This window comes from Abramis brama, assembly GCF_963993115.1.
Source record: "Abramis brama genome assembly, chromosome: 23".
In the NCBI taxonomy this organism is placed as follows: domain Eukaryota; kingdom Metazoa; phylum Chordata; class Actinopteri; order Cypriniformes; family Leuciscidae; genus Abramis; species Abramis brama.
In genome coordinates this window covers 19112886-19128542 of record NC_139985.1, presented here as the reverse complement: position 1 = coordinate 19128542, position 15657 = coordinate 19112886, and the positions used below count along the sequence as shown (strand labels likewise).

Below are 15657 nucleotides of genomic sequence, written 5' to 3'. Positions count from 1 at the left end.
GCTTTTATGTCTTGTTTATGACTGCACATTTTTTAAAAAGGTCACTGAAAGGTTTCCTGGAAATGGTGAAATCCATTTCCTCTGATGTTGACTCTTGTTCAAATGTCAAAAAAAAGTGATTCACTTGTAAAAATTTCCTTAACAAAAAAAATAAAATAAAAATAAAAATAGGAAAAAAAACTGACTGTATGTTCCTGGCTACTACTTGTTTCACTTTCACAGTAAGTGAAGGTTCCCATCATGCACTGTGATCAGTATTATATAAACTAAGAGAAAGTTAATTTAAGTAATCAAATGAGTTAAAGTAAATCTCAAATTCCCAGAAAAACAACACAACTATACTTGTCACATGCTCACTGGACTGTAATCACACACACCTGCAATTTATCACCTGCTCATTTGGACTTCCATTTAAGCAGCACTCAGTCACACAGGCTGCATCCGAAATCACATACTCTCTTAGGTACTTATTTTGTAATTAAGTAATTACTTCACGACCGCTAAGCGCTCAGTACGTTCTATATAGTATGAATGTGTGTAGTATGAATGTAATCTGGACTGCATTCTACATGTTGTCATTATCATGTGACCTACCAGCGTCAGTTATGTCAGTCATTCACAAATTCTCTCCCGTGGCCTCATGGGATAGTAAAGTGTCAATCGAATGCACACTTAGAATCTCGCTGGACGTAGTAGGATGTTCGGGTTGTTTTTGCCTACTCTTTTATGAGTGCTGTGTTCGCAGTGTGCGAATTGCACAGCTTTTGTCACATACTGTTTTTCGCCTACTTTATAGTAAGGAAGTACAGTATGCGATTTCGGATGCAGCCAGTCATTGGATGCATCTCAATCAGCTCCCTAGCTCCCAAACTCATGAATCAGTACGAATCCAGGTACTGGTCTTGCGATGTGTTTATGCTGACATATATTTCAAAAAGTGTTTTCTTTTCTATCGCATGTCATAATTGAGTTGGCACATGCATTATATGTTTCGTGCTTCAGTAATGTGACGTAATTCTGGTAAGGGAGCATAGTGAGCGTCAATGCTCCCTGTTTTTTGTGGTGCATTGTGGGATTTTTTAGGGCGCGAATATAACGGACGTAAGCCAGAGGGGTGTGTGTGTGTAAACCTCACTCCCCTGGCCTCAAAGAGGCGTATAGTGTCTGCGGTGTTTAGCATCAGTGACTAAGTTACTTTTACAAGCTGTCAATATTCGGGTTATGGTTGGGTTAAGGTCACTATTTGGGTTTCTGAAACATTCTGAATAACCCGTTTACATGCGTGAGCAGAGAGAGTTACTCCTGTATACATGGAATTTGTAATCAATTGGCAATATCCCGATGTAAACGGCGACGCACGGTTAGCGTCTGGACGTACGGACAACCTTAAGACGCAATATGCGTCATTTCCGATTCTTCTTCCTGTATCCAAAGACAACAACAACAGCAGCAGCACGCGGATAATGAATAGTTCGGGGCAGATAGCGATCGCCTTTGTTTGCGCTTTCCTCCTCGCTCCAAAAGTGTGGTGCTGTGCTGCATCTCGCCATGTTTACCTCTACTTCTTGTTTACTTCCGGTATACTGCACGCGGGTTTTTGTATGCACCGTCTCTACTCAAAAGACCAAGATTCCTTGCGAATAGAACATGCGCAGAACACAAATCAATGTTCCTTTTGATGGGGATATGCCGATACACGTTTACATGACCAAATATTCGGGTTAGAAAAGGGGTACCCCAGGGATCATATTCGGGTTTTTAAAAACCGGGATATGAGCATATTCGGGTTTTTGGCGGTGTTTACATGGCCTTGCGCGACCGGGTTATTGCTAATATTCCGGTTTTGAACGGGTTATTGGCTGCATGTAAACGTAGTCAGTGACTAGCTTAGTCAGTGTCTAGACAGTTAACGTTAGCTCAGCAGCCTCCCACATCGGAGACCCTGGTTCGAATCGATTAGGACCGATTACATTTGGTGCCGTGACCCAGATGGGAGTGAGATTTAGGGGGGTGAGTGTAACGGACGTAGGCCAGTAAGAGCTGTGCGTGTAAACCTCACTCCCCTGGCTTCAAGAGGCACAAGCTGCTGTTGTTTTTAGCTTTTTTGTTAGCACGCCCGCCTCCCACGCTGAAGACCCCGGTTCGAATCCCGCTCGGAGCGGGTCGAGTAGGACCGGTTACACGAATGTTCCAGTGCAATGGATCGATTCTGCGATTGAGACAGCCTTTAAAATGGCCGACTCCCTGATCAGTGCCCTGACTATTGAACTAGGGATCTGATTGAGATGCACCCATTGTCTGGCCTTGTTTGTGTTTGCGTTAGTGTTGAAGGATTACAGACTCACCTTCTCATTTATGTTTTGTGCCAGAAGGATTTAAATGTGTTTGCTTCTCTTGTAGTGTTATATCTCCTGGGCTATCAAACATAAGTGACTGTATTGCTCAAGTATTTTCTTCTTAAGGATTTTAATCTTACCTTAAGTCTTGTTCCCATCTCAGTTATCCTGCTCCTTGTGTTGTTAATATAGAAGAAGAAATGTTGTACTCTGGTGTTTTGTGGACTTTTGTATTTGTAAGTATGTACCTGTTTATGTCCCTGTATGCTCTCACAAACTGTTCCACAGAGTATCTCTACATTCATGTTTACGTTTAAAAACTGTGTGCACTGCCTATGCATGAACCTGCATACTCAACTGCATTGTCATCCAGTCTTGCATTAAACTCCCACTCCTAGGTTCATCTCTATTTCCTGTAGTGGTGTGTTACAATAGGCTATATTAAACACAATGTACAATGTGTTTTGTTTATGATTTGTTTACATTATCCTGGAAATGTACATCACACTTTCTGTGGGGAAAAACAAGTATATAACCTTTTTTTTGTAAACTAAAACAATCTCAAAAGTTGCTAGTATTGATGTATTTATTGCTGTTTATGTATATTTTGCACATTGCTGAAAATGCTTAATCAAACTTAATAAAAATAAATAAATAAATATTGATTTATTTTATTTAAAATAACCTACATTTGGTGTTAATTACTGAATAAGATGACGAAAAATCATATATTTGTCATAATTTCATGGTCAACAATTAGATTTCTCTGACTTTCAGATATATGTCGCCATCTCGTGTTCAAAATGTGTATTGATCATAACAATAAATCTAAATCTACCTTTATAAAACTAAAAACAGTAATGTAAAACTATTACTAAACAAAAGGTAGGCCTAATAGGTTAACCAAAAGTATTTTAGATGCTCACAATGTGATTTTTCTGTTGTTACAAGCAAAAAAAAAAAAAAAAAACATAACAGTGAAATGATTCACATTTAATACTTGTGTTGAGTGGCTAAAACTTTTTCCTTTCATCATGAGATTTGTCAAGATTCTATTAATATTAAAAGCATGTATGTGAATGATGATGCATGCATAAGAATCTGTGGTCATGCTGCAATTACTCATATTCCACTGTTGCGGTATTGTACCACCGCTAATATATTTTATTTTTTAATTAAAAAACAGAAGTTGTTACAGTTAGTCATTCTCTGTGTTAGCTGAGTTCACTTTTGTTTATCACCGATTTATAATCAGCAAAAAAGAGAGGGAGAGGAGAAGGTAGGTCCTCATCTCCATGGTAACTGAGAGACCTCAGCTCTCTTATTTTGCGGTGTTCCAAGTCCTCAACACAAATTGAAAGAGAGCAGAAAGGAAAGCCTCAAAATATTTACCATAATTTCTGTTGATGTAAATATCAAAGCCAAGTGCATATTGGAACTCTTACTTTCTTCTATTACATATTTGTTATTTAAACTATACTGTTTACAAGGATGTGCATGCGTAGAGTTAGCTCATTGCATTGATGTCAACATTTGTAATCAGGAAGCAGTACTTCTGGTATATGTGCAAAATGCAAGTCTGCACTCCTGCTTGTGCAGCCAGAAGCCAATGCAATCTGCTGATTGGTCAAGAGCTGCCCTGACCATAAAAACTGTAATCATTCATTTAATGCCAAGGTATCAAGATAAAATATCTAACAGATACTGAAATGACAATATTCCAATTTTAGTAACAATTCATTAGGTATTTATTCATTAGTTTCTTGTAGTATCTATATGATACGAGTAACAATTTTTGGTTTAAATTTAACTATAAAGCTGGCTTTCTAACTATTCATTACATGTGACAAGTAAAAAAAAAAGCAAATGGTAAGATAAGAAGTATTAACAACTGGCATGGATACTACCTTAGGTACAAGTGTAACAGAGGCCAAAGACTGCAGTCTTTGTTAGCGCACACGCCTCCAGTGTAGGACTGGTGACCCAGATGGGATTGAGGTTTAGGGGGGTGAGTGTAACATAGGCCAGCTAGAAGGAGCTGTGCGAGTAACCGTCACTCCCCTCTGGCCTCAAGAGGTGCACTAGCGACTGACGCTAGAGACTGCGGTCTTTGTTAGTGCACCCACCTCCAGTGCAGACGCCGGGTCGAGTCCCACTCGGAGTGTGGCCGGTAGGACCGGACGGGTTACATTGGTGCCATGACCCGGGTGGGATTGAGGTTTAGGGGGGTGAGTGTAACTGAGGCCAGCTAGTAGAAGCTGTGCGAGTAAACGTCACTCCCCTTGCCTCAAGAGGTGCACTAGCAACTGACGCTAGAGACTGCAGTCTTTAGCGTCCTTATTAGCACACCCATCTCCCATGCCAGAGACGCCGGTTTGAGCGGGCGAGTAGGACAGGGTTACATTGGTGCCGTGACTCGGATGGGTCTATTGGAACAATTGCCTGCAACGAGTCACTGAAATAGGTAACAGCATAAAAGATTTTTGTATACATAAGCTGCATCTGAAATCGTATACTTCCCTACTATAGCCTATAGTAGGTGAAAAACAGTGACAAACAGTGAGATTCTGTGACAAATGAAGTTTACCAATTCACTTACTTGCAAAAAGTACCCGGGTGACCTACTTCTTCTGGTGAGATTCTGAGTGCACATGGACACTTTAATATCCCATGAGGTCACGGATCGTAAGGATTTGTGAATGGTAGTGTATTCACCACTACATTCACCATGCTGTCATAATAATGTGACCTACAAGAATCAATTATGTCACTTATAATTGATTCTTGTAGGTCACATTATTATGACAGCATGGTGAATATAGTACGTCCGGATTACATTCATACTACACACACTCATATTATAGAACATACTTTTTTAGCAGGACTTCATGAAGTAACTATACTTATTCAAAATAAGCCTAGGCTTCTCAAGAGAGTATGCAATTTTGGACACAGCCTCTACTAGTCGAATGCCAGATAGGCTGTCATTTAATTTGAGAATTCAGCAGTGTTACCAGTAACAATGGAATACTGAGTGGAGTGTATTGTATGACTAATTGAAAAGACGCTATCAGATCACTTAGGCTACTATAAAAATAGAATAAGTAGCCTGGTAAAAACAAAATTGAGAAGAGTTAGTTTTAAAGAATGTAAAAGGTCTTGCCAAAAGCTTGCCGACTTGGTCAAAAGCTGCCCTAATGCCATTAAAACTATAATAAGCTGTCAAGGTAAAATGTCTTTCGGGGGATTTAGTGTTGTTTGTTTTTTTCAACCGCACGTTTTTGAAACACACCTCCTCTGAGCATGCAATCACATGGGAGATGTGACCGCACCATTCAATCTCAATCATCTCTCACTCCACTTTCGCTTAGAAGCATGACATCACTTCAACTAAAAGTGTTCCTAGAGAATCTGTCTATTTGAATGGAGTATCTGTACTATACAATAGAAAACCTCACGCTGTCGTTTGGCAGATGTTAAACGACGATGTGTAAACAGTGGGCACTTTGTGTGTTCTCGCGTGAGATCTGAGACAAGGTTTATTTTCACCTGGTCGTGCTTCAAGGGCTTCTTAAAGATGAAGAGGAGAGACAAGCTGAAAATTCCCTCCCTCACTTTAGAGTAAGCTCAAATATTCTTTTCGTTATTCAAATGTTGGTGATGAATTATTTACTCGCGATGGGGGAAACCCCCTCGGAACTGTTGCGAGAGACGAGCCGACAGCCACAACAGCGAAATTTTACAAAATAATCAAACGTTTATTAATTTCTCTTCGATTTCTGTGTGTTTTTGATGTTTGATATTGATGTAAATTAAACAGTCAAATAAAAGTAGCGAAGTATCTGTGGCGCGGGATGTCATTTAGTGTTTGCTGTAGCCTACGGAAGAAAATACTGCGCTGTAGGATATACACTACGATTCAACATTAAGCGACAAATGTGTTTACATTAAAGGTTAAAATACTCCATTACGGATTAAATGTTTGTTGTTTGTTTTTTTAGCGAGAAACATTTCCCTTTGTTTCATGCGCAGTATTCAACCACCCAGAAAGGATTGTGTTTTTAGACCTAAAAGTCTGTAAGTTAAATGTTCTGTATACAACAACCTATGTTTATTTGTTTATGGCTTCTTCAGCTTTGGGTTTGTACACTGTTGGAATTTAAAATTCTACAGTAAAACTGTTATCTGGTTAATTAACTGTAATATCTTTACAAAAGAAAAGTTATAATACATTGCACATTACATGTACTTACAGTAAAATACTTTAAAATGTATGTTCATCGACATATATTTATAAATTAATGTATAAAATGACAATGTATATACTTATACACACACACACACATATATACAGTATTATATACTTATATATGTATATAAGTATATACTTATACTTATATACTTATGTTTATACTTGTACGTGTATGTATATATATGTATATATATATATATATATATACATACATACACACAATACTTTTACAGTAAAAAGAAATTAAGAAAAAATACAAGTCGCTTTACAATTTACAGTGAAAACTCAACACGATCTCATGAAAGTGCATATCTTTACCACAAATTTTATTTCTTGTGCCATTTATACGCCAAAAATGTTTTTTGCATGCATATGCTACGCACTGTAAACCCCTTGGTTAGGATTAGGGGTGCGGAGTGCGTGTGTATTACACGCCATAAAGTGCATGCACGTGAAAACTGCGTATCATATGCACTCAAAAACTATTTTTGGCAAATAAATTGCATGAGAAAGAAAATTAGTGGTATAGAAACACACTTTCATGAGATCGGGCTGGAAAAACAGTAAAAAATGTGATGCAAAATGCTTCACATCTAATCTCATTTAAAAAATGTTCTTATATATTTCTTAGCATTTAATTTTTTAGGGTGGTTACATTGTATGTTGTTTAGTTAATGTTTATTGCATTATCCGATATGTTTGTTTGTATGGCACTGTGAATTCTCTATACAAGTATTGGCGATCTATGGATAGGCTCACTTGTTGTTACCGTATTTGAATTAGTAATTTTTAGAAACCACGGTTTTTACAGTAAATTTAACAATATTGTCCATTGCCTACTAGTCAGATTACATGGAATCGTCTTAACTACAGTGACTTTTCATTGGAGTCATTCCACATCACGTTTAATAGAGGGTTGCAGATGTGCTTTCTATATTGAACTCTATAATCACACGTTCAGGATCCTACTATGATTGAGCTTTTTAGTGAGAACACAAGTCTGAGTGTTCTGACACTCTCCTTATCGCATCCGTATCGTTCTTGCAATGTTTTTCTGCTTTTCTGACACTTGCTTCTGCCTGCCTTCAACATGATCACTGCAGCTTTCCAACCCTGTCCTCCCACTCTGGGCTTGGAGTGAATATAGCCGACCCCACAACCCACTGCATTTTCAATCCCAGTGTGTAGGAGCCCACATCCGAAGCCTTCCTTCAGCAAAAGCATATCCAAATATGATTGAGGATTACTGCTGATTTGTAGGGATTTTCTGCTTTGGGTTCCAAAAGCACTGCATCGGATCTGTGAGAAGATACAAAGCTGTGTGAATTGTGTGTTTTATCGAACACTGCGTATTCTGAAGGCAAATGAAACAGAGAATGGTTGAAAGCGGCATAACATCAGATTGTTGAGCGCAGGGGGGTAGTATTCACAGTTGGGTCGTCTCCAGTTTTCTCTCTTCACCATGACAACATCTTCACACTTCCACAGCGCTCGTTGCTATCTGTTGCGGCGGTGAGAATATACAAACTGCCAGATGGTGGCAGCCCTATTTGTACAGTCACACATATTTAACGTTCCAGTTAGCTTTTAGGTCACCAAAATACAAATTTGGTATACAAACCAAAGTTCATCAAAGTTTGACCGGAGCACTTCTAGAACGGAATATTTTAGAACGGCTAGTACTAAAACAGCACATTACCCTCATCAAGGTCACACTAATCAATACCTGTCTAAACTGGCTTCTGCTAACAACATGCCTCATGTCTATTTTGATTTGCTCCATTCAGTCTGACGTGTAAATACCTGTCGGGTTAGCCTGAATGTGTTTTAGGCTACTCAGCTGATGATGACAACATTGAATGGCATGAAGGAAACATGAGAAATTGTGCTTCCAGCAGTTAATGGCCTTATCTTGATGCCACTAATGCATTTTGTGGAACTGAAATTCATGGTGGCAGTAAACAGTAAATGACTTTGAAGGTCACACATTAAAGTAATTTACTGAACTTTATCACTGGAAAACACCTGCCGCCTGAAGGACCAGACTGAAATTTGAGATGATATGCTTTTATATAGCTAGAACCCTACTAATAATCCAATTCATATGCTGTTAGATCTCTGATTATATGAATCATGTGGCATGTATGTTCATCATACATGATGCATTCCATCTCATTGCCTGACATTTTCCATAATTAATTATTTAAAGATGCTGTTAGTGATGTTTTACATCCTTCTAACCTTTGTCAGACTGCAGGGCTGCCAACTCTCACGCAATGAGCGTGAGACTCACGCAATTGACACTTTTCATACGCTCTCACGCCACACATCCATTTTCTCACGCACAGAAAAATTGCGGAGCAAAGAGGTAACCTACTTTTAATATTAAACTAATTCTCAGCCTTAGATTTCGTCAATTTTATTACGAAATTCAGACAAAAATATGTTTGGCGCTTGTAAATGTGACGTGACAGATCGCTGAGCGCCTCAGTTCAAGTGCACGTGAACCGATCATCTGTTACTTTTTTATTTAAAGATGCAGTACAACCTATGAGTACAACTTACCAAAAGTATACATAATATCGACCAATTAGTGTTTTTCAACCACGGAAAGAGGTCAATATAACAGCAGGAGAACAATTATGTTACATAACGTTACATTTACCTCAGGAAAGCCATTTAATGACCATAGCATGTTAACTGAATAGAAAAAATAGCTTGAGAGGAGATTTTGCTGAGCACTATATTACATATTTATTATATTTTTACTTATGTCATTAAATAATTGTTATTATAACAAAAACTGCATTATATTTAATTTGTTATTTTTAACCTTTAATAATACCAGCAGATTGGGCCCTCTATGTTTACAGCATTAGGTGAGATTATTTTTTTTAAAATAAAATTTAAAATAAACATGTATCCAAATTAGTCAATATTGAATCAAAATCGGAATCAAATCACAAGAATGGAATTGAAATCTTGAAATTTTTGTCAAGCAATAATAAAAACTGTCCCCTACCAGTCATTGTACAATGTAAACATTGTAACATGTTGTCACTAAACTTCATAAAATTCTATTTAGTTACCAAATGTTTTGACAATCACAATTACATACAAAACAAATCTTACTCCAAGCTAAACTCAAAAGTTGGCAGCCCTGCAGACTACTGGTACGAGTATGGGTTCAACGTTGTTTACACGAAATGATAAAAACTGAAAACTTTTTGCTTTGCGTTTTTCGTGTACAGGCGACAATACTTTCAAAACTATCCCGTTCACACAAATCCGCAAAAACAACTAAAAACGCTGTATTCTGCTGCCAGGCCAGTAGTGGGCGATGTCACTTTGTAATACACATGCGCATGACATCACCATTGTCAGAAATTCAAATTCACGCTTTTGTTCATTGCGTCTGTCACGTGACAAATGAGCGAAAGACTCGGAAGGTAAAGTAATTATTTATGTTCCCTGTAAATTATGTTTGACTGCATTATAATGATTTCTTAATTCAGTATAACATTTAAAAGTATAGCATTTAAAGCCCCTTAAATGAACGAAATGACTTGAAAAAAGATTCGTTAATTTTGATGAACGAGATAAGAGAGTCAGTAAAATTATCCGAACTTCCCATCACTAGGAGACGATAATGGTATCCTTTTCAAAAACTTTGAAACCTTTTTTCAAAAGTTTGCATATTCAGCCCCCAAAACGCCGTTGACATATAAATTAATGGCCAAAACAGATACAAAGTTTTACACTATTAGGGTACGTTTACACGACAATAATATACTAAAAAACGGAAAAGTTTTTCTTTTGCGTACAGATGACAGCATTATCAAAATGAAGCCGCAAAAACAACGAAAACCGCTGTAGTTGTACACGTACTACGCATGCGCATGACGTCACTGCTTTCACAATTTTGCGTTTTTGTTGTTTAGACGGAGACGATAGTGGTAGTGTTTTCAAAAACGTGCACTTTCGTGTAAATGAACGGCCAAAACGCATATTTTTTTCCCTGTTTTTAGTTGAAAACAGTGTTGTGTAAACGACCCCTAAAATAGACTGTTTTCATCAATTCATCCACACGGCCTCTGTCCAAAACCAGACCAGACCCCCAAAGACATGTCAACACACAGAAGAACTTCCAAGGTTGCTGACTGGCTAAAAAAGTCCAGGCCACGCTCCGATTTTTCTTTTACTGTTTACAAAACCTGTCACAAAGACAAATGTGATTTGTCAGGACACCTATTTGAGTGATACACTACCTTTCAAAAGTTTGGGATTAATACGAATTAATACTTTTATTCAGCAAGGACATATTAAATTGATCAAAGGTGAGAGTAAAGACATTTAATGTTGCAAAATATTTCTAATATAAATAAATAATGTTCTTTTTTATCAAAAAAACCCCCAGCTTCTTCAAAAATATTAAGCAGCACAGCTAAATTTCAACTTTGATAATACTAAGACATGTTTTAGGGGCACCAAATCAGCATATTTCTGAAGGATCATGTGACATTGAAGACTGGAGTAATGATGCTGAATATTTAACTTTTCGCAACAATTAATTTTAATTGCAAAATAAATGTAGAAAATAAATAGATGCAAAATGCATCCAAAATAAAAGTTTGTGTTTACATAATATATGTGTGTGTACTATATAATTATTTTGTATATATAAATGCACACACATGCATGTATCTATTTAAGAAAAATGTGTTATTTATACATAAAATATTTATATATATAATATAAATTATATATAAATATCTATACACATGCAAATATTTCTTAAATATATGCAAGCATGTGTGTGTGTGTGTATTTATATATACAAAACAATTACACACACATATGTAAACACAAACTTTTATTTTGGATGCGATTAATCACGATTAATCGTTGCACAGCCCTAATTACAATAGATTTACAATTTTGTTTTTACTGTATTTTTGATCAAATGCCTTGTTGAACATAATACTTTTTCCCCCTGAAAACTTAATGCATAATGTTAAAAGAATCGCTAACAGCAGCTTTAACGTGGCCTTTTCAAAGTCTCTGTTCATCTCATTCATTCATTTGTGCATTTATTTTTTCTTTCATGTGTAATGTTTTGCAGCACCATGATTCCACTTAATTAACCCCTTAAGCACTTTAATTTGCAGTGCTGCCCAAAGCATGAAGAAACACCAACAGAAATACAGTCTACATGCACTTAGTCAGAGCGCTAATGCATGTAAACGTGTCTTGCTTTTCAGTTTGTCACCCAGCCAGAGCCCCATCATCCTGAGTCCATGCAGTCCAGGCAGCCCCTGCAGTCCTTTACAATCCCTTCATCCCTGGAGGTAAGACAGCCGATTCACAAGCCAAAAACATTACATAAACCTGCGCCGGTCTTGCAGAGAGGCAGAACTGTCTCCAGTTAGTCAGCATGAAAAACACATCTTATTGATTTTTTTTATACTCATATCTATATGTAAAGCTCATGTCATATGTGTATGATTCATATGGACACCAAAAACCCCAAATGTGTTTTGCCCATGCACATTGCACCCGCATGACTGACTACTAGCTGATATTAATACTGTGTATCTCCTTTTTAAAATCCCATTCAGTAAGACAATATTATGTAGTATGAGAGTATTATTTAATTATAATTCGAAATCACATGTAAAAACCAAAAAAAAATAATAATAATAATAATTGTATGACATGATATATGGAACAGGCTTGACGCTTATACAGGTGTGTACATAATTTTTCATCATATAAAACTCATCAACCACTTTTGTAATTTAAACATTTTAACTTTTACTTAAAATAGATGATTTATCATTTTGAGATGGTTTATACAAAACTATAGCTTGTCAAAATAATAATAAAAAGTTTCTATGACAAAATAAAAATAATGATGAACAAAAAGCTTTTATTTAAAGCTGTTAAATGTGTGTTACATAATCAGATTGTAATTAATTATATTACACTTTAAAACCTTCGTAATTAGACTACAGTTACTTTTTTATTGATTTCAATACATGTTTATATTATTCTCACAATGGCAGTAAATCAATCATCATTTATTGATTATCCCTAATTCTTCTTTTTCATGTTTTCAATGTTCCTTTCAAAAAAAAAAAAAAAAAAATAGCACATCGCTTATATACATTCAGAAAGTCTTCTAGTTTTGTGAAATTGCACACAGAGACCCCAGCCACTAGTCGGGTGGCTAAAATTAGTCTACATGGAAAATGGCCACAAAGCATTTGACCAATGGATTTACAAACATATTTTTACCTTTAATGAGTGTTTTCTCAACACTGCATATTGAATCAACTCCTGTCAAACACATAAATCATTATTTTGAATTATCACCAAGTACTTAATTTGTCTTTGGAAGGCTTTTGTCTTTCAAACACATTTTTATTATTTATTTATTTATTTATTTACTTTTTTTTTTTTATTAGGCCTATGTATTTTAAATGATTTATTTAATTATTAGCTTTTCATTAAACTCACAACAACCTCCTGAAGTTTCCCTCACGAACCCTCAGATTATATTACCTAAAATGTGTAATGTAATGACTTATATATCATTTGACGCTCTATTATTTTGACCAGCTTTCACGTGAGGATTTAACGTCACTGGTGAAACGTTTACGTTAGGTCATACCATCTTTCAGATTCCCTATTGCTTCTATGTTATTCATTAAACGTCAATAAAATATATATTTAAAAGATGGAAACAATTTATTTTTATTTTTTCGACAAATAACAAAACGGTTAGTCGGCCAAAACAGAGACGTTTTAGTCAGAGCCTCGGCTTAGACTCCTCTTCCCCTCTTCGCAGCGAGATGGTACATCCCAAGCGTATCACCCGGCAATCAATCAACACTTGAAACAACCTCAACAACACAGCATCTTACTCTCAAACATGGGCTCGCTCGCTCCTGTTATCCGATGCAAGTCGCATTTTGGAAAGTAATTAATTAACTTGCTGCTAGCACTAGACGATATCGGAAGGTGCTTTCAACAGAATGTGAACGTCTAAACTTTTACGAAGTTGCACGGCGAGTCCAGGCAAGCAAACAGCAGCGTGCCACACAAAGAACAGAGATGAACCGCTGCGAGTCAGACGCAGTCTCCCGCGCGACATGATACAGTCAAGAGTTGGACTCTTCTTTCGGGTTCAGTTGCTCGGTGTTGCTTGCACGGTGGTTGACACTCTGATCGTGTGCGATTATGTCTGATCCAAGTTCCTGGAGCGCGTTGCCTGGCAGCAGCAAAGCTCATTTTGTTACGGGCGCGATGCTCAAGCGATCCAAAAGGTAACATGCAACATTATACGAGATGACACATTGGAAAGCTTTGAACTTGCACAACTTTTGGGCGTTTCTTGTTCGATGTATAACGTTAATCATGAATGTTGTTGTTGTGTCTCAAAACAGTGTGCGTCGTAGTAGCGTGTCTAATCAAGCATGACGCACTATAATAGAGCAAGGATTATGAAAACTGTTGGCTTGGTTTTATCTAAACCTTTATTTCGAGCTATCGATGGTGGCATATATGTATATGCATTGATTGATATCTGTAGCTGCAGACTAGCTCGAGATGAAGGTGCAATGCATGACTTTGCAAGAGCTGTTGGGAGAGAAAGTGACACATGCACATCTTGAGTCCTTAGGGTAACGTTAATGGAAATGACAGCTGTGTTGAAGGACACCACCTCTGATGTCCAGAGTGTGCACTGTGCAGATGTTTCAGTATTACTCATAGATTTAATCTTAAACACAAAAAAGCAACATTATTGTAACACTATGGAGGTTGTGCTTATCTTTAAAGGGTTAGTTCACCCAAAAATGAAAATTCTGTCAGTAATTACTCACCCTCATGTTGTTCCAACCCCGTAAGACTTTCGTTCATCTTCGGAACACAAATTAGGATATTTTTGATGCAATCTGAAAGCTGGATCACTCCTTCATAGGCTGCTAGGTAATCGATATGCCATCCCAGAAAAGTTAGTAAAGACATTAAAATAGACGTTAAAATAAATAGTCCAAGTGGCTCAACCTTAAGTTTGCGTAGTGTAACAGCGCAGCGCTTCTGGGTTGTACGTCAGAACGTAGGCTCACTATTGGCCAACACTGGTCATGTGTGTGATTGTGGCCAATAGTGAGCCTACGTTCTGATGCATAACCCAGAAGCGCTGCGCTGTTACACTATGTGAACTCACTCAGATGCCCAAACAGAAGAAAATGAATAGTGGAATGAAGTCGTTATTTTTGTTTGTTTTTGCGCACAAAAAGTATTCTCGTCACTTGATAAACTTAAGGTTGAGCCACCGTAGTCACTAACTTTAATGGGATGGCATATCGATTACCTAGCAGCCTATGAAGTGAGTGATCCAGCTCTCAGATTTCATCAAAAATATCTTAATTTGTGTTCTGAAGATGAATGAAAACCTTACAGGGTTGGAACAACATGAGGGTGAGCAATTACTGACAGAATTTTCAATTTTGGGTGAACTAACCCTTTAATTCCTTTGTCACTTTCTTTCGTTAACTTTGCCGTTGGCAATCAAAGCTGGGTTGGATTATGATGAAAGGTTTTTAATAATCCCTCTCTCCTTTTGTTTGTGTGTTGCAGCTGTCGCAGCAGTAATAGAAAGAGCCTTGGTGTTGGAACGCCATCGCCCACCCGCCCTCTGTCTCCTCTGTCCGCCCACACAGGTAATACTCGCTGACACATGACACTCGCACTAGGAAAGCTGACATTGAGCTGGCCTGTCACCATTGAGTGGTTCATGTGGCTGGAGTAACACAAGCCTGTACACTCCTTCACCCTTGTGTCTCTTACTATCCCAACTGAAGGGTTTACTTTTAGTTAAAGGGATAGTTCACGCAAAAAAATTTATTAAAATGTGAAAAATCAGATCCTTTATGTTGTTATTTTGTTCTGCAGAACCCAATGGATATTTTTTAAGAGCCTACATGCAGCTCTTTTCTACACAGCAGCAGTTTGTTAGTTACCTTGTCTATCAACTCCAAAAAAGAACTCTTATGAATTTGC

The 15657-nt window shown here is 37.3% G+C and overlaps 1 protein-coding gene across 5 annotated transcripts in view; it reads left to right on the top strand.

Annotated features, from left to right (window-relative positions):
- Positions 1-5624: 5624 nt before the first annotated feature.
- Positions 5625-15657, top strand: part of mast3b (microtubule associated serine/threonine kinase 3b) — a 42862-nt gene continuing 32829 nt past the window's right edge. For 2 of the 5 annotated variants that reach the window (XM_084100318.1, XM_084100317.1), the window contains exons 1-2: positions 13471-13916; positions 15235-15317. In XM_084100318.1, coding sequence (XP_083956444.1) covers positions 13831-13916; positions 15235-15317 — 169 coding nt within the window. In that variant the 5' untranslated portion in view covers positions 13471-13830. Of the gene's footprint in view, positions 5958-11849; positions 11937-13470; positions 13917-15234; positions 15318-15657 lie in introns of those variants that run through there. The other 3 variants (XM_084100316.1, XM_084100314.1, XM_084100315.1) reach the window with 3 other exon arrangements.